The sequence below is a fragment of the Strix uralensis genome, chromosome 1, assembly GCF_047716275.1.
Source record: "Strix uralensis isolate ZFMK-TIS-50842 chromosome 1, bStrUra1, whole genome shotgun sequence".
NCBI classification, from domain to species: Eukaryota; Metazoa; Chordata; class Aves; order Strigiformes; family Strigidae; genus Strix; species Strix uralensis.
This window is the reverse complement of record NC_133972.1, coordinates 93,132,199-93,159,929: the sequence shown is the minus strand read 5'-3', so window position 1 is coordinate 93,159,929 and position 27,731 is coordinate 93,132,199. Positions and strand designations below refer to the sequence as shown.

Genomic DNA, 27,731 nt, shown 5'->3' with positions numbered 1-27,731 from the left:
ACACGCAAGAGCTCAGCAGTGACACCTACTATGGAGGATGCATCAGAAGTGTGTTTACAGATTGCCTGTTTAATGGGTGATTAAGCTTTTAATAATTTTATTGTAAATACAGTCTTAGAGCACTCCAGTGACTGAGGACTTCAAATAGCATCAGAAAGCTTTCTCGAATTGATTTCTTATAAAATTTTCTAAAATAATAAGCATTGTTAGTTTTGTATATACACATACGGGATTTTCCATATGCATGCCTAATACTTCACTTTTAGTAAAATCTGTAATATTTTCCATGTGGAAATACTTATTTTTCTGTCAGACAAGCAAGAATCTACTTCTGTAAGACACTTACAAAACATACTTAATACTGTGTTGTTTGAGCAAAGAAGAAAAAAGTGTTTGAGTAGTCAAAGGGGATGAAATCTGTAGAACTGCTAGTGGGATGTAAATTGTTAAAAAAGTATCTTGTTAATTTGCATTATACTTTAAAGTAGAAAGTTGTAAAGCAAGTATGTAGCAAAAACTTCATAAAACTGAATGTTACTAGAGTTTAAAATGATCTCTTTAGGGGATGGGTCGAATTTCTATTTTTGGAGATACTGAAAACTTAGACTGCTCAAAGAACTTAAATATACTACAGGGGACTATCTTCCACTGACAGAAGGATGGACAAAATGATCTAATAAGTACTTTTTTTCATCTCTAACTCTTGAATGTGTAGTGACTGCCAAGAGAGGCACACCCTCTTCAGTTATTCCTCTTACTTGCTCTAAAACTGAATGTAAGCAGGCCCCAAAAGGCATTCCTATTGTTGGTGTTATAAGGAAGATTATGTTCAAGTATAAGACAGCAATCTGCAGTCCTTGTTAAAGCATGAATAACTTTTGGCTGATTTATTCTCTACCTGCATTTCTGGTTGGTCCAGGTCTTTGTTGTGTTTTGGTTTGTTATTGTTTGTTGTTGGTTTTTGTTGTGCTTTGTTTTGTTGCCTTTTTTTTTTTTTTTAATAGGACGCTGGGCATAATTAGAGGTTTTCAGTCAGCTCTAGTCAGAAGTTGAGAGGAGGCAGTGTCCAGTGAACTGTCAGTGGCATGGTAATGTTTTATCAAATACAGGGAGCCAACAGTGATGTTGAAATGTTTCTGATCGAAGGCTGACTCCTGATTTTGAGGGGAGCAAAAATTATTGTTTCGTTTTTCTTCCCTTCTGCTTTCTCCCTCATTCTTTTTTAATATGAGTGAGGTGCCAATTCTTCAACAGCATTCAAAGAGATGTTAAAATAAACTGTGTTGAATAGAAAAGATGTTCCAGAGTCAGTGGGCTGTGGTCTCACAAATCATTCACTTCAAAATTTGTTTGAAATGAAAGCTTGTTTCTCTTTATTTGGCACTATTTGTTACCATTACAGAAACACTAGACAGTCAAAACTCAGCCAACTAATAATTCTCCCTAAATTCTGATGTATTGACATTCGTGGATGCAAGTCCAAGTGTGCGTGCATCCACTGTTGTAAAATTGTATTGCTCTTTTCATGTGAAGCCTGTCCAGTTCACTTTCTACTTACCCTTTTTTTTTTCCTTTTTTCCCCTCTCCCCATGATCATCTTTGTATCCATGGGACCATTTAGTCAAAGTGTCAAGACTCCAAATTTTGACATAACGGATTCACTTATGGGCATAGATTTTTCAGCTTAGAAGCACTGGATGCAGATCAATAGTATGGTTCCACTTCCCCATACATTTTTGTATGAAGTTCTAAGTCAGCTTCTTCTGTTTCAACTATGATCAATGTCTGCTTTTTGACAGTAGTCCGTGCTCAAAAAACATGAAAGGTGTATGGCAAGAGTTAGTGGGATCTTCTTCCACAGATAAGTTCTTTTCTCCATATGCAGACTGCATCTGAGTAGAGAACTCAAGTCTTCTTGGTGCAAGAAAGATTCTTCTAAACCACATTTGAATACACCTATCATTTCTCTACCACCACCAGTTCTCACCTCCTTTAATGTTATTAAAAAAAGGTTATGCATTTGAACTGGTTCTTAACTTTACCCATGAATGGCTGTAATACATCAAACTAAACGTCTTACAGTATCTTTTGGCCTTCACCAGATGCATAAAGAAAAGGAACTGTAGGCTTAAAAAGTTACCTTTACCTTCTCAGTTGTCGGGGCCTATTTGAGTCTGGAATTGAAGGATGCATCAGAATCAGTGTTTAATAGTCACTGATGGACTTTTCCTCCCTTAATTAGGCTAGCTACTTTGTGAACCCATTTATGCTCTTGCAATGTATGCCAGATTCTGTGGCAATGAGTTATGCAGTTTAATTGGACCTTAGATGAAAAGTACTTCCACTTTTTCATTTTAAGTGTGTTGTCTGATGCTTAAACGTGTTAGCATCCACTGTATTTGATGAGTAATCTATCCTAATTTTCTCTGCCTTTAATGATTTGTATACCTCTGTTAATCTTCCTCCATCCATGTGTGTGTCTCTTACCCCCCCATGGTGCAATAAACTCATTTGTATGAAATTCAGTCTATACCTCCACTCACTTCTGTTACTGTATTTATTGTCAGTAGTAGTCATTTCTGCGTTAGTCTCTTAAATTTAACCTTTGATTTTTCTATGATATGTCACTTCATATGCTTTCTAAAAATATAGTGTTTTTTATGATGAATATGTAGAGAAGGTTTCTCAACAGGAAGACTAGGAAAGAGATGGGATATGTTGGGAAAGGTGGTAAACTCTCCATTATGAAAGTCTTTCAGCATTTTGGAGAAGAATGCCTATTAAAGACTTGAGTATAGTTGATCGCACCTTGGTTCACAGAGGAATGGACTAGAGGACATCTTAAAGCTCTTATCAGGCTGATTCTTTTACCTTGGGATTTGGGGTGGGTGTGCTATTGGAGATATTCTGAGGAAGTGTTAATCTGATTCAAAACTATGTTGAATTTGTCACTGTGAAGGCTCCTTTGTCAGTTTAGGAAACTGGCATAAGCAGCTTCAAGGGAGCACTCCTGCTCTTTCTGCCTAGCCTTCTGTTTTCTAACAGGTGGCTGCCCCTTGGGACCAACATTTTCAAAATATTCACATTACTACTTTTTTTCCTCCAAGCATTGTTTAGAAGTAAGCAAAAAGTTGGGAAAGGCAGTAGTTAGTACAGTATGCCTATTTGCTGCAATTTCTATTCCAAAGGGCTGTTATTATCTACCAAGATAAATATTTATATTTCAGCTCTACTCAGAAGAGAAATTTTAGTGATAAGGCATGTGTCTGCTGTTAAGGTTTGAGAATTGCAACCCCTTTTGAAGCAGCATCTAGGTTGTGATCATTTCTAAGTACAGCCTGCTCACCATCCAGTTTACAGAAAGAGAAGTCTGATGTGCCTGGGCCTGTGTTACGTGGAAGATACTCCTGGAATTCATAAACAATGCTTCACATGCAAGATAAAGTTTTTATTAAAATGGGAAACGTCTGTTTCGGCCATCTGCAGCTGGGTGTGGCTTTCTGGGTTGATGAAGTAGTTGTTGTTTGAGGAGTGCCTTAAGGCTCTTCAGCCTTGCTCCTTGAACACATGTGAGCTGCGACTGTGAAAGTCAAAACACCAAAGCACAGATCAGAGTGTGTTTTGGGCCAGCGTGGCCTGAGCCAGTGATCTGGAGCATTGAGTAGTCTGCTTCTCACTGAAAAGGGTAGGCTTATGTTAGTCTCTGCAGGCTTTCCAGGGAAACTGGAGAGGAGTTGTCTACCTCTCTGTGCCATTAAAAAAGCTGAAGGTTAAGGAAGGGCTAAGACACACATAGTCAAAATCAAGCAGCAGCATGGATTTAATTCCTTACATAAATATATCATAATAAGTGAAGGGGGAACTCCCCCCAAATATATGAAAGCTGCACTGAGTCATGTAATCTGTCCTGGGTTTGCCAGGTAATTTGCTTGAGACCCTGGAGGAGAGCTCTTATTTCCTGTCCCTAAATTGAGTTTTAGGGCCAAGCTTGGGTTTAACTTTTCTGGATATTATAATGTTAATTAGAGGTGTAATACTATATTTACAGCAAAGAAAAGCACATTTGCATAGGCTTAATTTATCTTGGCAAGCAGTGCTTTTACCTGATATAATTGAGGTTGGGAGAAGATGGAAGGGCAGAAGGGAAAAAAGTGTAGTTTATGCTGTCAATAATTTTTTTTTTTAATAGTCTGTGGTGCAAACTTATCAGGAAACCTGATGTGGTGACATAAGCAAAGATTCTTTAGTGTAGACTTGGCTTCAGTCTGTTTTCTCCAGAGGTTAACATCCTTCTATGCTTTCTTGACAAGTCTGTTTTGCAAACCATTCTAACGCATGAAAACCCCAAGGTCAGGCTCAAAAAGAGCACCCAAATTATAGCAAATGTTTGGAATCAGTCCTGTTTTGAATTAATGAGAAAGATATAGATGCAAACTTCAAGTTCTAAGCTTTGAGTTGTAAACATCTCTGTTCTCTGGCCCATAACACTCTGAGCACATCAGCTACCAGATCTCCTATTCTGTTTTATGCTTTGACCAAAGTCTCTCATAGGACTGCTGGTCTGCATTTGTTAATCCTGTGATGTATTGGGGCAATATTCCACTCTGACACTCAGTCACAGCTGAGTTCTAAATTTTCCTCTGTTGCTGCTGTTTCACAAATGATGATCCACTTGACGTGTGCCTTTTGGATACCTCACTTCTGTAAGGATGGAGAAAAATTTTCTCCTTCTGTGCCAGGAAGGTGGAACGTGAACCTTCCTGCTGCATGTGTGGATTTGATGTTAAGTGTCTCTACCAGAAGCTAGTATTCCTCACCTCTAATAATACACATTTGAAAAGTCTTCTGGCCATGACTGTAGTGATTTTTCCAGTATTGAAATAGGCCAGTTTGCAAGTAATTAGACATTTAGGCTGCTCTTTATTCTAGTTTTGAATATAAAATACTAATTCTAAGGAAGAATGCATAGGCTCCCAAGTTCTGGATTGAGGAGACATTTGAATAGACATAAATAAGAAGCTAAGGAATGAATTTATTCACATTTAAATGAAAAAGTATCTAGAAATATAACAATCTTTAGTGAGATTATATCCTACTACCTTTAAAAAAAGAAGAAAGAAAAATACATTCCAAGGGCTTTTTGTCCTTTCCTTTTCATTAGTGGAGCGGCTTTGAAATATACTTTCTTTTCCTTTCATTTCCTTTCATTTAATCCTGTGAAACTAACATATTTCTCTGCAGAACACATATACCAATGCGGATAAGCTCCTAGAAGCTGCTGAACAGCTCGCTCAGACTGGGGAGTGTGACCCGGAGGAAATCTATCAAGCTGCCCATCAGCTCGAAGACCGGATACAGGATTTTGTTAGGCGTGTGGAGCAACGCAAGATCCTGCTGGACATGTCTGTGTCTTTTCACACTCATGTTAAAGAGGTAAAACTGCTGCCAAGTCGTGGTCATAACTTTAAGCCTTAAAACCGATATTGTTCAACGTTACTTTCAGTGTTAGAACCTTGCCATAGGAAGTCATGAAACCCCTATTGTACAATGACTTTCCGTTTGTAATTCACTGGGGACTGGAGTAGGGTGGTTGTTTTGGTTATGGAATATTTTATTTTTTTAATTTTTTTTTTCACTTTCACAAGCAGCTTCTACCTCCTTCGTTATGCAAGTACGTACGCTTGTTCAGTCACCAGCAAGGGGGGAGGGTCAGATCAGGGAACTGATACAACTAAAAGACAGAACTGTGGGAGGAGATACTGTGTGCACTTTTGGTGTTTTGGGTTTTTTTTTTAATCCAACCAGCACCCCAGTGCAGTTAACTGAGTTGTCAGACACATGGTTAGACTGGCATAGTTCAGGACACTGAAACGCATGGCAGAAGCACAAGGCTGCTTAAGGCAACCCTGCTGCCCAGAGACACTTTGCTTTCTTTCTCTGTTTTCCACATTGCATTTTGATCTTGTATATTTATGTTTCTTCACAACCTAAAGAGCTTATCTGACAATGACAATGGTTTGCCTCATGTCTGCAATTTTTAGGCTCATTCAAAGGTTGAACAGATACACCAGAAAGAAGAAAATTCAGCCAAACACACTTAATTTTCAGCCAGATCAGTTTTCTGCTCTGATTCAGAACACAGATCATACAAATTTATAAGCTCATGGGAGAGGTTGGAATAGACTAGAGCAAGAATAAGGACTTCAATAAGGGGGTTTGGTTAAAGATAGTGGCAAATTTTGACAACTGTAGATAACTTGTTTTCTGTTTAGAGCTCATGTTAAATCTCACTGCTCAAACTATGTGAAAATATAAAAGGCTTCTGGATGAGAGCATGTGAGACTATGTCTTCCTTCCCTTCACTGTGTACATCGAGAAATGTCTGTTCAGTGGGGAAACACAGTATTCAAAGTGGCTTCTTCAGCAAAACCTTGTAGAGGATAAGGGTGAGAGTTTTTTGTATGTGAAACATCTGCTTTGCACTTGAAAGAAGCACACAAGGCAGTTGGTCTTTGACGGAGGTCAGGAGTGAATTACTTTTTCGCTCTAGACATGAGTACATAGCTCCCCCATCAGTTTTCTGTTAGATGCTTCCTTGATGTTATTCTCCCAGTACTCTACTTGTTTAAACAAAACATAAATGCTGTATTGAAGCTATTCTTTGGGGCAATTTATTTTGTTTCAGTTTTTTCAAGCACATAGTGCTGTTCCATTACCTGTTGGGAAGCACAGGAGCAGTCAGTTGCTGAAACGTGTTCACTATTTGTATAGATTTCTTCATTACCTGTTTTTCTTAGCATCAAGAAGAGCATCTGGAATGGTATTTAAATGGATACAGTTGGTTGTAGTGATGAAAGACGGAGACTGTAAAAGGATTTGCAAGGAAAGGGCTTTAAAAAAAAAACCAAAACAACCAAAAAAACCCAAACCAACAAAAAACAAAAAGAAAAAAGCCAGACTGATCAGTGAGTCACTGTTGAGTAATTCTGGGAGGCTGATCCAGATGTGCTGGAATGTTGCCACTGCTCCCCTACATAATAATGTTTTATTGAAAAAAAAGATATTCTGTATCTTGATTTATTTCTTTGGGAAAATGGATATTATTGTGACCCTGTAAGTGCACACAGCTGTTATTATGGCAGCCTCTTTGCAGCCTGGACTTCAGGGGAAAGATCCTGTGGCTGATGTACATGTGTTGATTTTTTTTTTTTTTTTTTTTGTTTTTGTCATGTGGCTGACCTTTACACCTAATAAAGCAAGGAAAATTAAAAAGAGTACTTATTTATGTAAGCAAGACTATCTTTTTATGTATTTGCATTCTACATTAAAATACAGATGAGGCAGTGAGGCAGGTGGTTCATATTTAGTAGACTAGTCCTTTGGTTAAGGTGCAAAGAAATGGCAAGCTCAAAGCTGTCTTGTGCTTTCTGTATTCTGATCTGTTTTCAAGAGCATGTTGTTTGTTATCAAACATGCATGCGGAGTGCTGAGAAGGCATCACAAAGCAGATGGAAGATAAAAATGCCCTAAACCTGAAAGTCATCCATGCTTTGTTGGCAGGAGAATTGCATTTCTCCTGCAGGATGTGGGAAGTTGCTGAATAAATTAGTGCATACCTGTAAGCACATAACCTTTCTGCTGTATGATAGTGTGAAGAAATTAATGTGCATGCTTAGCTAGTGAAGAGGAGTTCAAGTAGTAGGATAATATGCTAGTTGTTGAACCGGAAAGAGATGCTTCAGTTGTAAAACAAAACCCCAACCAAACAACAAAAAAAACTAAACAAATCAAAACAAAATACCACCAATACATTTTGCCCTTCAAGTATTCAGGGTGAATTTTGTTTCTTGTATCTTTTTTTGTGTTTTCCTGGTCTAAAAAATAAGCATGAAGAATAAAAACCCTGTTTGTGTGTGACAGTTTGGAGGGAGCCACAGAGCTGAGGAAAGCTTTGAGGCTTTGAAACATCTCTGATATCCATCCAATCCCTTGATTTTTTTGAAGTAGGATGTTTTGGTGTGTTTTATTCTTTTCCCCAGAAATACTGCATGTTGAATAAATGCTCTTCATCTGGGTGAGAGCATTCCAGTACTACTCCCCCCCTGTAGCTTTACATAACCTTTATACTTGACCCAGAATTTGCCTGCAACTTTTCCCAACTTCCCCGGGAAGCATCACCCCTGCAGTGTCTGAGCAGTAATGTTACTATGTTCACTCTTAGTAAGTCAGCAGTTTCTGCTTTCAGAAGCTACGTGCTTGCCACAAAAGCAATAGATTGGCTTGACACGTCCTGGAAGTAACAGACTTTTCCTATACCTGTGCACAAAGCAGCTGTGTAGTATGTGTGCAGTGGCCTGTTAAGATGCATGTTGGAAATGCTGGCTGTCTCTAACATTTACAGAAGTTCTGTAGCCAGGTGATTACAAGCTGGTAGAGGTCCCTGTGGCTTACAAACATCAGAAAACAATATGTCAGTTCTCAGGCTCCTCATAGACTAACCTCGGTATACCACATTTCTCATTGGAGGAAAAAAGGATGTATTCAGGGAAGCCAGAAAAACCGTGTTCTGTAATGGTATTGCCATTACTTATTTTGCTTAATGGTGATCCAAGAAAATCAGTGCTTGTTATATATAAATTGTGATTCCATGCTCTTATGTTATTACTAGCTTTACGTTTTTAAGGTTGTGAATGTTGATTTTTCAGCTTCTATGCAAACAGTGAGAAATTTCAATCTATAAGCCAAATTTTTCAGTAAGTGATGTACTGAAGTTAAGCCATGCACTGGCGAGCTTTAAAAGTGTTTGGTACCATAATTATCCCTACCAGAATCTTTGCATTGAAAGTACTGTGTCCTGGCAGGTTCCCAGCCTGAGCCACTGAATGACACTGAACATCTGAAACGGTTGATCATTGCAAGACAGTGAATCCCTCATGGCTTTTGTGCCTTTTGACATTTAATAATATGAGGAGTAAAAGATACATTTCCTAAATAAATGGTTATCATAAAGGTTGTGTACAAAACATAAGAGCAAGAGTCATGATAGTCTTTGCTGTGAAATCTGTCACCAAGTAGAGATGAACAGGATTTTGGTGTGAATTCATATTCTTCCATACACATAGACACACATGTATACACACTCTCTCCAAAATGGCTCCCTCAGCATCTATGAGTGGGAAGACTGAAATCCTGGCCAAGCCAGGTGTTTGTAGTAGTGCCAAAGGAGAGTAACAGATATTTTCCTAACTGGAGTCAAGTGTGGGAATACAGATCAGGCTGACTGTACGTGGAAGCGAATGATCTCTTAAGAGCCTATTGACTTTTTGCATGTAACCTTTTCTGTGTATTCTGACAAGTTGATCATAAACGAGCTCAGAGTGCTTTTTATGTATACACAATATGCTTAATGGTGTTACTAGAAGATGTCCTTTTTCTTTTTTTCATCTTACTCAACTTTGCACCAGAATAGACTGAAGTTGAAACAAAGAAAAGGGAAGTGGAATTGGCTAAGATTTTAGATACAAAACCTCACTGTTCCTGAACGAAAGTAATGAAACAGTAGTCTGTGCGAGCTGTTGAAGGAAGGTGGTGGCATTGTTTTGAGGATGCCAGTGCATGGTAAGGTTGAGGAGGCCTTGCTCTGGCCATAAAGCCGCTGATTCATTCACATCTAGCTATGAGGCATGTGTATTTGATTCAAAAAAGCTTGTTGACAATGGTCTTGCTTTGTCTTACAACTCACTGGCAGAAACATGCCTTCTTTTGCATTATCTGTTATTGAAGGGTGTCCATCTGTGCAGCCTTTCATTCATTTCATCCCAGGGTGGACCCCCAGGTGACAGACCTGCTCTTCTGGTTGCCTGTCACTCCTGAGTATTTGAGTTTTCTGTGCTGGTGGTCTACAGGTTAAGTTTGGATGTCATAATAAGACTACGCTCTCCTCTGCGTGCCCTTTCCAGGCCACAGAACAGCTTTTGGATGCCCCCATCTAAGTGTGAAATCCCTTGGACTTATGTGCATCTGTAATATTGTGTCATTATAGCACAGCAATGCTCAAGGTGACAAGTCTGGCAAGGTATATGACGTGCAGTCTCTGGTCAGTACTTTGATATGCCAGTCATTTTGAATCTGAGAGTTGAGGAGGACAGTTTGTAAATCTGAAATAAGAGAAACACATTCAGTGGCAGCACATAAAGTGTGTTGTGGTTTACTGGTATGGTAGGACTGGAATTGAGTTACCCAGCATAGATTTTCTCTCTCGAGTTTTTCAATACTGCTAGCTACTTTTCTTGAAAAAAAGGGATCAGATTTAAATCCAGGCAGTATTGAAATAGCACAAAGTGCTTGAGAGAAGTGAGGCAGAAATAGGCCTTCAAACTATGCAAAGTTATGGTATAGACATTTTTTTCTTGTTTAGGTAAGAAATGGGACAAATGCTAACAGGGTAGTAGTCGTTGATGTAATTTTAGGAAGATGTGAGAAACTTGATTTTTCTTCAAGGATGAATTTATCCTGAATAGGAAATTGATTCCATTATAATGGTAGAATAGATAGGGATATTTGACACTTTTTAAGATAATTATATTTAATTTTCAAAAAATATGCATACATTTGCTATCTTAAATGTCACTGAAAGACCCTGGAAGACAAACTCCGGGGGTTTAACATCTTACAGTTTTTGTTTTTAAAAAGATGCAGTTTTTGTCCACTGTGTGTCCTGAAAGCCAAAGCTTGCAGGCAGACACACGTGCATCTCCCCCTTTCTAAGCCCGCATATACTTGTTAGGGAATACTATTGCAACATTTGGCCCTGTACAAATAATAGCTCCTTCAACAACTGTGTGTGTGGTAATACACATACTGCAACACTGTACTGGGGGATAGGGGCAGAAAGAGGAATTGGAAGTTTTTGCATGCAGAAACTGTGTCATAGTCTGCTGAAATGATTGACTGCATATCCAAAAGCCATTATTGTAAAAACAAAAAATAAATTGTGAAAGAGTGTGATGGATATTTTACCCTAATAAAATAACTCTGTGCAATTGGGAAGGTATTTACTCAAAAATAATTGTTCTCTGATTATATTCAGCAAAATACAGTAAGGTCATCTTTAGCTGCAGACTTTTAGGAGATTGCAGGGATGGGACTTAAATGGGTAGAGGCCCATGATGGAAACACTGAAACTTCCAGGATGTTGCAGACAATTAAAATAATACCATCTCAGTGACTAATGGCATGCTCCCAAGAACTTAGGAAAGAGGTAGCACAGGATGCAGGCTCATTCAAGCAGATGTTTCTTAGTCTGTGCTATATTTAGATGCAGAAAAAAACTCTGGTGGGTGAAACATTTGCCTGTCAAGGATTAAGAATTTGATTTCCCTCTCCAATTTCAATTCTGATAAGATGTGAAGAGCAGATGAAAAGAGCAGAAGAGCCTCCTTCTGTGACTGGATTGAGTTATTTATATGGTTTTCTCACTGTACATTAGAACTGCCTTGCTGCTGGGTAATGTTCTTATAGAGGTCACAGGACTCAGTGGTTTGTTTAGGGATCTTCATGCTGCATCTTTTACAGAGACTAGGAAAAACCATGCCTGGAAGTTACACAGAAGTTCACACCAAAAGAAAGTTAGTAGTTTGTTTCTGGTTTTTTTTCCCTCTGGATTTTTGTTGCCAACCTCTCTTTTATGAAATAATGTGTTACCTCAGGAAATCATTGCACTATAAAAATCTGTAGTTCTGCACTGCTGAATGTGTATCGGTAAGCTCCAGTCTCTGTTCACCCCCTGCTGTAAACTGTTTGCTTTCTTTTGTCTTTGCTGTGCAAACTTGTACTGTCTTCATCCTTAGTTTTGTATCCAAAACCAAGGTAATTTACGTAATTTCCAGTATATCCAGTGCTTGTTCTGGTTTTAAAGCTGTATACAAGCCAGCTGGCTATTGCCACCATTATGAATTAAGCTCCTCTCACTAAATGTCATGAATTTCTATCCAGCTTTAATAACCTGACAGTTTTGTTCATCTGTGGTGGCTTTATTCTAACATTTGTGTATAAACATCAAGATTATTTTGAGGGGAAGCTGTTTGTCAGAAACTGAATTGGTGGAAAAGTGTAAAAAGCTTATTTGGTAATGTATTAGAATCACTTTTGCTATGGAAGTGTCACAGAGCTGTTTAGTCACTTCAGAAATGGCTTAAATTGTTCTACTTTCAACAGCATATGAATCACAGCTAGGCAAGTAATGCATACTAATTACTCTCCTTCTCTTTCAGCACATTCATAAAATGCTTTTCCTTCCCAAGCAGTGGGCAATTCAGCCAATGAACTAGGCAAATGCAATGTATTTTTGAGCCCTTTGGTACCTTGGGGGCAAGATACCGTGCTTACAGTCATGTCATGCTGACCAGGCACTAAGCCAGTCGGCATAACACTTTGTTGTGCTACTGCCTCTGTCTTTCTGCTCTAGGCAGCTGGTGTTGCTTTGAACTGGCTACGCAGAGGGAAAGGTCTGCTTGTTCTGTGTTGTCTTGGTCTCCAGCATCCAGGGTGAGCTTCAAGGGAAGCATTCACATGCACAGTACATCACCAGCCCAACGCTTTTTAAGTTTCATTGCTCCTGCCAGATCCTCTCCACCCACTTCTATAAGTGACTGAGGTATATGTGAAGAACAAGAATTGTAGAGGTCAGGTGTCCCTTGTACAGGTCTGACACAACCTAGCTGCAAAAGACATATTGGAAAAAATTGAAGTGGTTCTTAGACCTGTCTTAAGCAGCAGTACAGGTGCTTGTAAGAGAGCCAAGGGGCAAACTTGATGTAGTCCAAGAGACTCAAAATGGTTTTAAACCCAGTTTGTCAGTGACAAACATCTCTGAACATGGGGCCTTTTATAGACAGTATAATATGCATGAAGTGTAGAGGTCTTCCAGCCAGCACCAAACACATTAGATCTGCAGGCAACAACAAAGTGTTGCTCTCAAATGAATATATCTGCACAGTTGCAAACTGCACTGCTCGTGTGTACACACCAGCTCACTTGAAAGGTCTCTAACATGGTGCCCTATTATTACGATTCAGACATAAACTGCATAAGCTAAGAGAGGAATAAAAACATGTCCTCTGGGCATTGAAACCTGAGTAAAGTTTTCAGCAGGCTTCTTGCTCTTAAGTTTCATTTGTCTGGAAGTGCAGTTTGCATTCCTAAGTATGCATTTGGCAAAAATATAAATACATTTGGATGCTGCATTGTGTTATGCTGGAATGAATGCTGACAAGTGCTTTTGACCCACTTGGTAAGTTCTATTCATTTGTGCTCCTTTTAATAAGAAAGACTGCTGTGGCTTGAGCTTGTGTTTACAGCTATGGAGTTGCATTCAAATCTGTGACAGGCATTGTCTTTGAAGCATATGAGTAGTCGGAATAACAGTGTGTATGAATAGGCAGTTCCGGTTTGGCAGGGGGGTGGGGGTGGGGGGGCATGTGGCTAGTAGGTTTGTAGAAAAGAGTCTGGTTATGTGTCACTAATTCTTTCCAATTGTGAAAATTTAGCCTATAGCTTGGTTAACTCAAAACCTACCTCAGGAGGCATGTAAGGCTTTAAGATACAAAAAACAGCATTTGGTCTTAAAACCAAGCTTCAGAGGAACCAATTAATCAAGATCTAGAATCCTTCATTGAATTTTCTATTTTAATGTAACCACTGGTAGTTAAGAAACCTTTATGATCAGAATATTATACAAACAGCAGCATGAAATGGGTATTTCTGTAGAAAATGTTAAGCAAAGAAATAAAGAAAACATTTGTTTCTCTGTCTTTTGAAATTAAGCCAGTTTTGATTGCTTACTGTCTGTATTTTAACTATGCTAACCTTTTAATTAGGTTCAAAGTTAACAAAGCCTATTTGTATCTCTAAAAAGGCAGAGAGATTAAAATATAGTCAAAAGAACTTAATACCTTCAATCAGATCAGAGTTATTCTTTCAGGATCAAAAACAAACTCTAATCCTTGTTCCTGGAATAGCAGCATTTGGGATGTGATGGTAAAATAGGAGGGACCTGGTTTGAATGCTTCATGGGAGAGTATCTGTTTTACTGTGCTGTTAGTGTTGCAGGAGACAAACGTGCTCCCTCTCTTCAAGCAGTGTTCTTATCATTTGCACAATAGATGGCTAATAGTTTGCTGATGAGTAATATTCACACAGAGCTTCGGATACAACAGGTTGCCTCATAAAATTGTGGAAAAGAACACGGTAGGGTTCAAGTGACCAGTAGCAATACCTAGCTAGCATATACCTAGGGATTTTTGCATAAGCTGCGATGCGTGGGCAGTTCTGAACGTGGACATGTTCTGTAGGGGGGGGGAAATGTTGCATTAACTGGTGAATTTCATAATATTCATAACTTATGAATATTTTTGTTGTAATAGTGTGAAATTGAAATGAAGAAGGTAACCACCATAGTTGTAGAGATCATGATGGAAAAATAACTTCTCACATCTGATTTGTCTCTTCATTTTGTTTTCGGAAATGCCTTTTTCTTTTTCCTTTTTTTGAAGGCCACTAAAAGCGTTACGTTGTCTGTGCATGTGTCAGCCTGGCAGAGTAAATTTGATGGTGGCTACAATACATCTCCCTTCCTTCCTTCCTTCCTTCCTCCCTTCTCTGAGGGAGTGTTACCATAGCATTTCCCTCCCAGGGACTCTCGCGCAGAGCTGCAGATGGGATTCTCGCTATGAACTCTGTGCTGCTCAATCGGATACGCTCAGTACTGTAGAAGGGAAATGGGAAAGAAAGGGTGACTTAGCAACACAGATAAAGCTTTCCTGGTATTTCCAAGAAGCAAAAACGTTATTTGAAACAAAGGCTTGTTTTCATTAAATTGAGGGTAGGATTTTTCTATGAAGAGAAACAAATCTTGTTTCTCCCCCCTACCTCAGTCTGTTGTCTCTTGTCCGGTGAGATTGATTTGGAATAGTGACTGCCTGATCCTGGGTCTTACATTTCTTTTTTCTCCTCCTTTAGCTGTGGACATGGCTTGAAGAGCTACAGAAAGAACTGCTTGATGATGTCTATGCTGAGTCTGTGGAGGCTGTTCAAGACCTGATTAAACGTTTTGGTCAACAACAACAGACCACTCTGCAGGTTACAGTCAATGTCATAAAAGAAGGCGAAGATCTTATACAGCAATTAAGGTAAAACAAATTTTTATTTCAGTCTCTTCTGGTGTATGTCTGATATTCTGTGAGGCTCTTTCTGTTTTGAGGGTACGGATGATGACTACAAGATATGACCTATAAATAAAACTTGTAAATATTAGGACTACAATGATGTTTCACGCTGTACTGATGGACTCTAACCCTCTGTTTACAGGAAGCTCAGCTTAGAAATACTACCTCCACAAGAAGGAGATTTTGTTTACATAAGCTACCTTTTTGATAGGAGCAATCATATGTCTTTGTAGTCTGACATGCAGGGCTCCACAGCATTTTGAGTTCTGAGCAGCAGCCTTTTTATAAAGAGACATTTGAAATGATTTCGCAGACTGCTAAGTAACTTTATTGTAGAAAGACCATCAATTTGCAGTCCATTTCATCCAGTAACGATCTAAATAAATTTGGGCCACTGCTGCACTGGTACATGTCTGCTTTGCTGCAGGAGCTGTTATTATCATATCTGAATTTGCAGGTTTTATACTAAAGTAAAAGATTAAGTAATTTTTTTTTATTATCTAATCTTGATTTTTTTCATTGCCAAGAAGGTTCAGTGAAGTAAATAGTTATCATATGCCACGTCCTTTTCACAATAAAAGGGTTTGTCTCTGGTTTTAAATTTTATTCTTCTTGTAAACAGAATATCCTTAAATGTTGAATTAGTTAAAAAATGAAAGTAATCTAATTTCCTAATGCTTTTCCAAGTACTAAAACATAATACGGACTTTTATTAACAAAGATGTACAGACTTAGCTTTCATGTAATATGGCTTGCACTGACCTTATCTGAAACAGTCTTATATTTTTGTAGTCATGTATAGCATCCAAATTGTATGGGTATTTTTCAATAATACTATTTTTTTTCTTCCCCCCCCCCCCCCCCCCCCGCCCCCCCCCCCCCGCTTTGAATAGGGATTCTGCCATTTCTAGTAACAAGACCCCCCATAACAGCTCGATCAACCACATAGAGACAGTCCTGCAGCAGCTGGATGAGGCCCAGTCTCAGATGGAGGAGCTTTTTCAAGAACGCAAGATCAAGCTTGAGCTGTTTCTGCAGCTCCGCATATTTGAAAGAGATGCAATAGATGTGAGTGTCTGCTCTTGGAGTTGCACTGCACTTCTCTCATGTAGGAACGCGTATGCTGAGATTGTTGTGTAGTTGCATTGGCATGTGGCTCAAATGACTGATAAACTTGGTTCTTACCTGAACTTTTTGGCTTTAAGGCTTGTACATGAAAGTGACAGGAGAGGCAGAGCTGAGCTTTTTGATATTAACTCAAGCTCTGATTGGCTCCAAGTGCATCTTTAAGCAAGTGTCTTGTAAAATCATAATGTACCAGTTGCTTTCTCTGGTAAGTTTGGTTTTAATATCAAGCTACCTTGATATAACTAGTATGCTTACAGTTAATCTGAGTAAAACTTGCAGGATGGTTTAGTACAAACCCTCTAAACTGTTCCTTTGCAGTAACACCCCTCTTCTCGTTCTTTTCCAAATCAGCAGTCTTTTTTCAGTTGGCAACTACAAGTGGTGTTTGGAACTCTGTTTTAATCTTTGGGGGTGTTTTATGGGCTGTCTGTCTGTCTTTTTTTAAAAAAAGTTTCTTTTCCACCTCTGAAAATAATGCAAAAGTAATTGTAGTGCCACACCACTGCAAAACTTCAAGAAGTTTTGAGACTGTCCAAATTTTGGAGGAGGTTTACAGCTTATCAATTGGAAAGTTTGTGTTTGTGTGCAGGGACATGTATACAAACAGACATGAAACACTACATGGAGCTTACGTTAATAGAATTGCATTATAAAGCTTCAGCTAAGTTCATATGACTTGTGTAAAATCGCTAGTGCTGTCCACAGTGACTGAAACTGATTTGGTGCCTCAGTTCAGGGTTTTCCATTGGTAGATGATCCTGTTTGAGTATATAATGGCTTATCTCAGAACTCTGGAAACCAGGAGTCACAGTGATAATTTTATCCCCTTTGCTTGTATGTAGTAAAAGCTGTAACTGTTGGTGGGGTATGAATGGTGTAAGGGCAGGGAGGCAGTTGACAAAAGTAATAGCTTCTCAGTTTTTTTGTTGTTTGGTTTTGTTTTCTTTTTTTCTTAAAATCAGAATTAGGTATCATTGCTGAAGTCTGGTTTAGTTAAGCAAGCCTAGTTAGGTGCAGTGCAGGAATAGGCAGACACAGTTCCCTGATCCATGCCCATAGAGGAAGTGAGAGTTTGCGTTCCACAGCACTAACGACTCTGGTGTAAAGGAAGACTAAGAAGGTTCTCTGTTTTGCAATTCACACTAGTCTACAGGGAGTTTGCTGCTTTGATTGTGTGAGACTAGCTGTCTTGTGTGTGCAAGGGAAAAGTTTTGGCAGAATTGTAATTGTAATAATTAGTTTGATGCCTGGTATATGTGGAGGAACATAAAAGGTGTCCCCTTCTATAGGATTGTCAGCAATTTTACTTTCTCTGTGATAGCAGAAGTGATCTGCAGTGCTCAATGTCTGTGTGATGTTCTCAAAACACTTCTATTAAGGAAGTGGAAGCTGTGGGTGGCAAGGCACACCAAGAAGATTAATAGGATCAGGTTGAAGATTTGAGTGAAGTTCATGAATAAGGTGATTACTCTCTGCTGTAGGTTACATAAACCAGGATTCCACAATAGCAGAAGGCTGTTGCAGGACCCTTTCTAGTCCTTCAGTGCAGGACGGCATCTGTATAGATAGCGGTACTTCTGTGCATGTTGTTTGGCGATACCTATAGGATTTTCCCCTGGAAAGCTGCAAACCTTAACTTGACAGGTCTTGCTTTTTATAAAGCTGACATTTGACATGCTTTACATTTTGGTACATACAACATAAAGCAAAGTACCAACTACCTTATTGAAAGAGTTTTGGTGTATTTCATTTATATGGCTTGGAAACAAAAATCATGCTTGTTTAAGATTGCCAAGGAGCCCTCCAGGGAACAGAATGATCCTGGCTGCAGAGCGTCTTCAGCAAAATGTTGATTTCTTTGCTGTCGCTGTACCGTGTCCTCTCTCTGCTTCCTCAGCAAAGCACACTTCTCTTTTCCCTCTCCCTGAAGGCAGACGTCTCTTGGGAAACTTCCAGGAAGAAAATGCAGGGACTAATACCAGGTCAGTTGTTTGAAAGCAGAAGCTCAGCTGAAGTAACATGATAGTGAGGAGGAGCCAGATGCCAGCCAGGAACTTGCAGACCTTGTTTTGACCTCATCCTTTGTTGAGGATTTCGTGTGACTGGTCCAGTCAATTAAGACTTGGCCGTAGGAGCAGTTCATTCAGGGCAGCATCCTGTGAGGACAGTTTTTCTGGAAGGCGAGTAATGTTGCTAGCTTGTCTTACTGCTTGCAAAATAACACAAGCTAAAATGGGATAAAGGGTTCCCCTAGCGCTGCAGGATCATACTGTGCAGTTGTGCTTCTGGGCACAGTGGTGAAATTTTCTTGCAGGGTTATTATTCACTGATAAAATACTCTGTTTCTTTCAGTTGCTGCCTTTTTATCCTACAACTTTTCAGATTCTCCCACTCTTCTGAAATTGCTGTAACTGCAGCACTGTCTCTGTCTTGCCTCTTGCTCTTGGCGTATACACTTGACCTTCTCTATCCTCAGTAGGCTTTTAAGTGCCATTGGTGTGAGGACTCTGGTGTGATCGCCTGTATTAACTAAAGGCAAGAAGGAGCAAAATAATGTATGCAAAGAGTCCCTTGCTAGGGTGATTAGTAGCATAAGAAAGACGTTACCTACCATGGGAAGGTAACACTGGTGGCAATATATGAAGTCTAAAATGTGCGTATCCCATCTTTGTCTGTGTATTTTTGCTTGTCTGTAACTTAAATGCCTTGAGGCCTATGTCAGGGCTCCACACAAAGCATACCACACACTTTTCAACTCACAGCTTTATCTCAACTCTATTTTTGGACCAGACTTACAAGATGCCTGTTAAGTCATACAACTGAAAAGGCAAGGATGCAGAGTGCTGGATCACAGAGACCTAACTCTTCTCACTTTCCCATTTTCCCTTTTTCTTTCTCCCCAGCACATATTTTCCAGGTCCTGATTAGCACTCAGTTGGTACAAGGAACACTAGTTAGACCCTTCTGAGAAAGAGACCTGTGGTTCTTTATTTCTTTCCCACTGAATGTGAAAGAGTCAGCATCCCTTCTGTTATACCCTGCCTTGTTTCCTGTCACTGTTACCTTTACATTTGTTAAAACCTAGGAATGTCAGGCAGCTCAGGCTCTGCACTAGGGACTTCTTGAACACATGCTATGGTAAGTAGTTACCCTGTGTTTATGTTGGGTTGTCCATTTCCTGAGACCTGTATTAATTTGTGATTCAGTTACTGTAGATGTCTATTAGTTATTTGTCTTTGTTCTATTTGTTTAATGCTAACTCTCTTGCCAAAACTTTACAAACAGAATAGGAGTCTGCTTGCTCTAAAAGTGTTGCTTGTAAAGCTGAACTTCAGGGGAAGCACTGAAGAGTGTGGGCAGAGAGGGCTTAATGCACATTATTTTTGTTTTAACTCTGCCTTTAATGCATTTCAGATTTGCACGTGGGTGCAATGGTGAAATAGATCACCTTGTGCCACCTAATTACTGCTGAAAAAATGTAAGGGTTACTGCCCTTGTTAGGAACCTCGGTTGTGATGTTCACTGACTTCTTATCTTTTGAATGAATGTAGGACATGCTGGCATTATTTATTTGAATCATGAGCTCTCTGGTCTTTTGATGGGGACAAGGCATGTCTTGCTCATGTACAGTGTTTCAGACTGCTTTAAACAATGTGTGGGCCGTGATCTTAACCTTGGCGTTGCATGAAATAACGTGGGAAGAATTTATAATTCTTACTGTTGTTCATTGTTGTTTTCTGGAGACAGTGTCACTGAAACCTCTTGGCTGAGGTGACACACAGTGTTGACCTCTTAAAACTACCTGTTATTTATATCACGTACAGTGAATCTCAGGATAGTCTGAGGACATCATGACTACAATCTACTTAAACCATTATTATAAAAATACTGAGACTTAGCCACAGGAATGTCCTATTGTGAGCTTATTGTCTTTATTTCCACTCAGTTTGCTAGTAAGAGAGGCAAGGTTTTGTCATCTGTTCTGAAGGGAGATGGACTGGCTTTGCTTTTAAAACAGTGGCATAAACGTGCCACGTTAAATCTTAATCCACTTTTTAATGGCATTTAGAAAGACGATGAAATATGATGTTTTGATGGCAGAGTTTCACAACTTTCTTTAATGCTCAGATTTCTCAGTTTGACCAAGTCTAACTACAATTATTTATAACTGATGAATGTTAACTGAACTGGATGAAAATAAGATTGTAGATCTGATTTGTGATAACTTCTGTAGTGCAGTGGATGGTTTGAAGAAACAAATGTTAGATGACCTCCACTCCTTCTAGTAATGAATGAACACAGAGTTTTGAAGACGAGCTGGAAGAAGAGCAGGTCTGAGGTGTGTGAGAACAGACAGGGAGGGTAGCTGGAAGTAAGCAGTTTCTCAAATTGGACTGTCAGGAAGACTTGAAGTTTCTGAAATATTTCAGATCAGTTAAAAGGAAATGAAGAGCAGAAAGAGGTGATGAGATGTGTTGAGTAGAGGCCAAGTAAAAGGGAAATACAGCGAAATTGTGGAGGATTTTGTGGGAGGGGAAGCTACTCATAATGCATAAATAGATTGTGTGTGTGATGTTTAGAGCACATGGAAGAGATGAAAGAAGTTTCAAGAAGTGTCTAAAAACCTTATCCTGTATATCTTTCTGCATCCCTTGCCCATCAGCTTTTCTGTTTTTCAGTGTTATCCCTGAAACATGAGTTTCTGACTGTTTTCACTTTGATAGAGCTAGCTGATTGGGATTAAGGATTGCAAATAGCTACACGAATTGCTCAGTATCTCCCATCATGGCACGGTGCAAAACTTGAATACTTAGTGAATCAAGTAAAATTCTTGCCCAACACCTTTAAAACAGGAAGTGACTCTCTGATGCCACAATTTTAATAATAATTGCTTGACATAACCATTTTTTTTATGGTGCTAATCAAGAAAGATTGCAGCTGACTGCAGAAATTTTATACATATGATTTAACTTTGCTTTCTCCTCAATTCTGTTTTTTCTAGAAAGCTTGTTTTCTTGGGATTTCTCTTGTAGTTTAACAGTCTCAGTAACTTCACAGCTCTGAGTAACCAACTTGGAAAGTGTAGTGGCATATTCCTTTTGCTGACAACAAATGACTTTGGTTAAATATTTATGCAGTCAGCTACTTTGTTGCTAAAGCCCATTTAGTCAAATCCTTTTTTTGCTGTCTTGCTGCATAAATAGGTATTTTCCTGTCATCTAGAACCATTCACATCAGTTTGTCTTACTCCTGAAATTGTAGAACTCTGGAGCTAAGCCATACTTGGTTCTTGATATCTGTAATTTTGCTTTCCCAATGTACTGCAGTAGTTTGTGGCAAAACTGCTGAAAATTCTGGAAAAAGATTTGATTACAGGCTTAAGGGATAAGTGTGTCAGACTTGTTTGAAGTGATGGATGGATCAAACCTGTGCCATGAAAACTCAACCCACTTTGATCAATGAGGATCGTAAGCATTATCTGTTAGACTTAAACAGTTTTGTATCCTAATTAAAAGGAATAGTTTACATTTCAGACAGGTTTTGCAATAGCACTTGAAAAATGCGCTTGTGTGGACAGACAAGGAGGACTTATTGTTGATACATGTGTTAAAAAAAACCAAACAACACCACCTTTGGCTACCCTTCTCTGGACATCCTATGACTGAGAGTAAAATCCAGAATTAAGGTGTAAACTGAAGTGTAGCTGAATGATTTCAGCAAGCAAATTTATCTCTGACATTACACTAATACTGTAATAAATTAATACTTTCTGGTTTTGTTCCATTTGCTAAGTAAGTACCCTGCCTTTTGTGACAAGAAGTGCTTTTCAGTTGTCTGACAGAAGCCAAAGGTGCTCACAGAGCCTGATGCTTCCTGCTCACAGAAGGGTAGAGCTGGCTTTTTTGTAAAAGGGCTCAAGACTGGCATAACCGAAAGCTAAGGTGGCTCTTGATGTGTGAATTATTACTTGGTGCAGTCTGGAGAACTGAGGGGATGTTTTAGATCAACGTTTTCCTTTAAAAGTGGAGATAAAAACATATTAACTTCATCTGTTCTGCAAGTGATGTGTTGATAAAGGAGTACCTTAAACAAGGCAAGGCTACCCATAGTATTGCAAGCACTGGTTGAAGGGTAGCTGTAGTGGTTCTCAAAGAGATTCTTCTGGATTGTTTGCTGAAATTTAAAATCCATGCTAAGACAGCCTGTGTCTGAACCATGTCGAACCTGATCAGTGAAATCAGTCAACAATGAAAAACTCAAGTTCCTGAGCTCCATTGTAAGTGCAACATGGGAAAGAAACATATGTTGTGTAATGTCTTCCCTCTTTTTCTCCCAGATAATTTCAGACCTCGAGTCTTGGAATGATGAGCTCTCTCAGCAGATGAATGATTTTGACACTGAAGATCTTACAATAGCAGAACAGAGGCTCCAGCATCATGCAGACAAAGCCCTGACCATGAATAACTTGACCTTTGATGTCATCCACCAAGGGCAGGATCTGCTGCAGTATGTCAATGAAGTGCAGGCATCTGGTAAGATGGCTCCTTTGTGCTGTTCGGGGCAGTGGCTTTATAAGAATTACCCAGTGGTCTCTCCATGGGATGTGTGAAAATAGGAGCTGCTGGTTAACTGTAAACTGGAGACATGGATTTATTTTTTTTCCTTTATACTCAAAATATTTGATAGTGTTCATGAGAATATGCTGTTAGTGTGGCATGTAATTTTTATCTTAAGACTTGGCAACACCTGAGGATGTTTAGGTTTTAAAGAAAGGGATTTCCCTCAGGGTGTTAGTAAAATCAGAGTAAATAGCAGGGAGTTAATTTTATAGCTAATTTGAGCAATGCAGTCAAGGCAAAACTTTCCAACTTTCAAGTAATAAGTCTTCCTTTTTTGTTTCTTACGCCCCTTTACTTGATGTTTTTAACTGTATACAGTCATCTAGGGTAAATCTCAGGTTTCTTTAAAAAAACCACAAGTTCATATTGCATTTTTAAAGAGTGCAAAAACCTACGCTCATTTAAGCAAATGCTCCGAGGATGAAGTTGAACTTCGTGAAGGAAGTGGAAAAGTAAGTGTAAAACAGTGCAAACGGGCTGTTTGCCTCAGGAAGACTCGCAAGGCACTGACAAAGGACTGGCTGATTACAGGTGTGGAGCTGCTTTGCGACAGAGACGTGGACATGGCCACTCGTGTGCAGGACCTGCTGGAGTTCCTGCACGAGAAGCAGCAGGAGCTGGACCTGGCGGCCGAGCAGCACCGGAAGCACCTGGAGCAGTGCGTGCAGCTGCGCCACCTGCAGGCCGAGGTCAAGCAGGTACGAGAGGGAGGGGCCCCGCGGGACCCCGCCCCCCGGCGGGGCATCAACTCACCTTGGCAGCGGGGAGGGACTTTGAATTGGGCACCGAAGAAACTTCAGCCTCTGATAACATGAAGTGCGTTTTTCAGTTTGCATCAACAGTCTGTATTTCTACATGGGTATAAGTCAAGTATTTGAAGTGTAGAGCAGTTTGAACTAATGTTAAACCCATGCTTTTATCGTCTGTATGCTGATCAGTAAAAGTGTCCGGTGATACACCTTCCAGTACTACAGAAAAGATGGGGAGGGACTCTTTATCAGGGAGTGTAGTGATAGGATGAGGGGTAACAGTTTTAAACTGAAAGAGGGTAGATTTAGATTAGATATCAGGAAGAAATTCTTTACTGTGAGGGTGGTGAGACAAGGGTTGCCCAGAGAAGTTGTGGCTGCCCCCTCCCTGGAAGTGTTCAAGGCCAGGTTGGACGGGGCTTTGAGCAACCTGATCCAGTGGAAGGTGTCCCTGCCCATGGCAGGGGGGTTGGAAATAGATGATCTTTAAGGTCCCTTCCAACTCAAACCATTCTATGATAGTCCCCACAGACTGGCCTGGTACTTTTTTTTGATTTTGTTTGAGACATCTACAAATAGTCATAACATAGTATCAGCATGGTTTACTTTCCGGAGAAGTAAAACAAAGTTTTGCAATAAAGTGACAAGTTTTGTGGTCCTTATCAGATAAACACCTAAACCTTTGGTGAGTTTGAGATGCTGTGCACAAAACCACTGAAGTAGGTGAAAGTTTAAAAAACAAATAAACAAAACATTGGAAAGTTAAGCGTTTTTGATCTTGCTCACACTTGGCAGCATCACAGAAGTCTACTACAGTCTCTGTTGTATTAGTATGTCCCATAATGGCTCCCAGTGCAACTTGTCCTTTTTCTATTTGTCATGAGCTCTTAGAAAACTTCATCTCCCTCAGAAACTGAGTGAGAACTCCCAAATTGCAAAGTAATATAAAAGGGGTGCATTTAGGGTAGGAGAAGTGAATAAAAGGTTCCCAAAGTATTTCCAGTCAGTGGTTGGTTACTTTATAGTAGCAGGCCCAAAGTTTTTGTTGTGGTCTTGAATTAAAGGAATGCAAGGAACTGTGGTAGTGTCTGCTGTCAGTGCAATCTAGGCATTAATCAATGACTTTCTAGTTCAAGCCTTTGCATACTCTACTGAACTATCCTGCATCCATTTTAGCACTTGCTCATCTTCATAAATGCAAATTATAGATTACTCCTTTCATGTGATTAATGTTAGAGATAAAGTTATTGCAGATCAGGATAGTTTCTGTACTCAGTTGCATACTGTCTTGAGGCTGAAGGAAAAGAGTACATATTTGCAAAGGAAAAAAAATGAAAAGAAAGAGTGTGAATGCCAGCTGAGGCAATCTCATCTGTTTGCGGTACATTAGGGGTTAGGATGGGTTAGTAAGAAAAAGACTTTGTTAATTCCCATGATACTGAAGTAACATTCAGTTACAGAACAGAATATAGCACCTGGGTAATATTTCAAAGACATGCTATTAAATAGTTATTTATATTGCATGCTCCCACAATAAAGTAAGTAGCTCCACTAGCTTTGTATGCAAGTTAAATGTGACAAGAAAGACACACGTTTAAAACCTATGTTTGCAGAACAAATGTTCTGTATTTTGGCAGATGCAAGCAGATGATCAACGTCATGGATTGTAGAGGAATATCCATGTTGCACTTAGGATGTGGTTTACAAGTCATTCTGTAAGATCTTTGTAACTTTTTCGAACCACTGCTAGCTCTGACTGACACTGAAGCTCAAGCTTAGATTTTTAAGAAAGCACTGGAAAAAATGAGTTAATCTTATAATAAAGATATAGGTAGTATACTATTCTAGCCCAGCTGCCTTTTCTTAATAGACTGGGCTTTAGCAGAAAAAAATGGATTCTGCTTGTTATTCCTAGAACACATCTCTATCAAGTGGGATTTTATGTTGAACTAAATGCCATAATAGGCATGACTTTTCAAACAAAACTTACATGAATATGTAGCTGACAGAATGCTCGTGTATTACAAACTCCTTTTCCAGATTTTCATTGTACAGATTAACCTTCAATACTTCCCCAGCCTGAAGGCCTAAAAATTGAATGGAACTAAAACTGAATGTTATATTGTCTCATAGGATTTCTTTTGATCCCCTTTGGAATGCTCTGGGGCTAGTAACTCTTAGTTTTGTGATGTCAGTTGCCTTTTCAGAAAACCACATCTGATTTAGTTTCTATTAACTGTTAGGAAGCATGATCTTGTCCTGTTTATTCTGCACTGGGAAAAACTCAGCAGGTCAGTCACAGCAGGTGCTTTACCTGAGAGTAAAATGACATGGTAAACCTTCTCTTCAATCTGTTTTATTTGTCTTTCGTTGCCTGAAGCAGTGTACACATTGTTTTCCTGTTCAGTTACTATGATTTTCTACCAGATTTATTGTTGATGAACTGGGTGCAAACATACTTATTTTATAGATGGGATACTGTCTCCATAGCAAGGATTTTAACAAGATTTTCGTTTGAATTTTTTCTGCCAAACTGATGTTACTGTTATTGTATTTTCCCATATATATATAAAAATACATAGTTTGCAGTCATGTGAAAAGGTTAGACTGTAACACTGCAGGTATTTTTCCATGGGGTTCATCTCTCAGATTACTGCAATGGAGACCAGCAAATTGTCTTCTGTCTTAGTTTTTTAGTCAAATACTTGCAAGGAGTCTCTTCAGTGCTAGGTAATGAAACTTGGAGCTTAGTGAATTCTTATCAAATAAGCACAGAAAGCGGATAAAAATACCCAGTGTTGCTTCTTCCTTAACTACCTTATCAGTTCTGCTTTGTGGTGTGAAAGTTCTGTAGATCAAGTCTCAGGACTAGGAGGAAGCAGGAGGGCCAGAAGACAAAGAGAGGTTTAAAGAAAACCTGCAAAGAATTTGCTCGTCAACTTGATGTGTAATAGGTGCAGAAATGACAAAACCAGGTAGAAGTTTACAGTGTAGGAAAACCTCAAAAGATAGGTGGAAGAGGATGTTCACTGAAATAAGAAGGGACAGCTGTATATGGGCAAAAATAAAATGGAAAGGGAAACATGACCATTTTATACGGGACATATAAGGGACATATAAGTAGACAGAGACAGAGAAATAATTAAGAAAATATCTGTCTCATCCAGAACTCCACTTGAATGTTTGCCAAACTTTTTGTTAATCACTTAAAATATAGCTGCTGGATTACTTGTTACTGCAGTCACTCCCATGTACTCACTTTGTAGAATGAATGATTTGCTCTGCTTAACACGCAGCATTTGCCTGGGTCAAACTCTTTACCAAGCTCCAAAACCAATCCAATTGGTTTTACTGTGCTCATTAAGCCTTTTCAGTGCAATATCATGTGCTGCTCTGATCATGGTATATGTTATTGGATATATACCTGTGTATTCATATCTGTACAACAGCATACAAATACTTGTACCAAGTACAAGCTTGTACCATCAAGAGTACCGTGAGATGCTTTGTGTTCTCACATGCCCATCTTTTAGCTTGGTGCGAACACAATTCAGTGCTTGAGCTCTGATTCTCCCAAAATACTGCTCAGGAAGAGTGTCCTGGCACTTCATATAGTGCCATATGGATATGAAAATGTAGCTAGGACAGCAGGCTGAAGCAGGTCTGTCTCATGACCATTTTTAGTTACAGTCAAAAATCAGTCCAAGAAACTAAACTTAAATCAAGCATTTATCTATAGAACTCTACCTATTTGACCCTTTCAAGTGACCCAAACTTTGTTTCATTTCTGCAGTTTTGCTGATGCTCTACTGATATTTTTCTAGTCTGCTGAAGGCTGCGAGGGGAAAGATGGGGTGTGTGGTCCACCCAGACAGTGAGGTGATGGGAACATGCCAACAAACACTGCAAGGCAGCAGCCCTGGAAGAACAGGCTTGCCATTTACTAGTGCTTCTATCTTCCCCTTGAGTCAGAGCGGAGGGAAGGGGAAGGTGCTGCTGGCAACTTTCCT

At 39.3% G+C, this 27,731-nt stretch overlaps 1 protein-coding gene across 4 annotated transcripts in view; it reads left to right on the top strand.

Moving 5' to 3' along the window:
* The window catches only part of TRIO (trio Rho guanine nucleotide exchange factor), a 254,789-nt gene that overhangs the window by 113,702 nt on the left and 113,356 nt on the right, over positions 1 to 27,731 (top strand). For all 4 annotated transcript variants that reach the window (XM_074874187.1, XM_074874178.1, XM_074874207.1 and 1 more), the window contains 5 exons: positions 5,242 to 5,433; positions 15,019 to 15,188; positions 16,118 to 16,292; positions 22,690 to 22,885; positions 23,504 to 23,670. In XM_074874187.1, the coding sequence (XP_074730288.1) occupies positions 5,242 to 5,433; positions 15,019 to 15,188; positions 16,118 to 16,292; positions 22,690 to 22,885; positions 23,504 to 23,670 (900 nt within the window). The remainder of the gene's footprint in view (positions 1 to 5,241; positions 5,434 to 15,018; positions 15,189 to 16,117; positions 16,293 to 22,689; positions 22,886 to 23,503; positions 23,671 to 27,731) is intronic.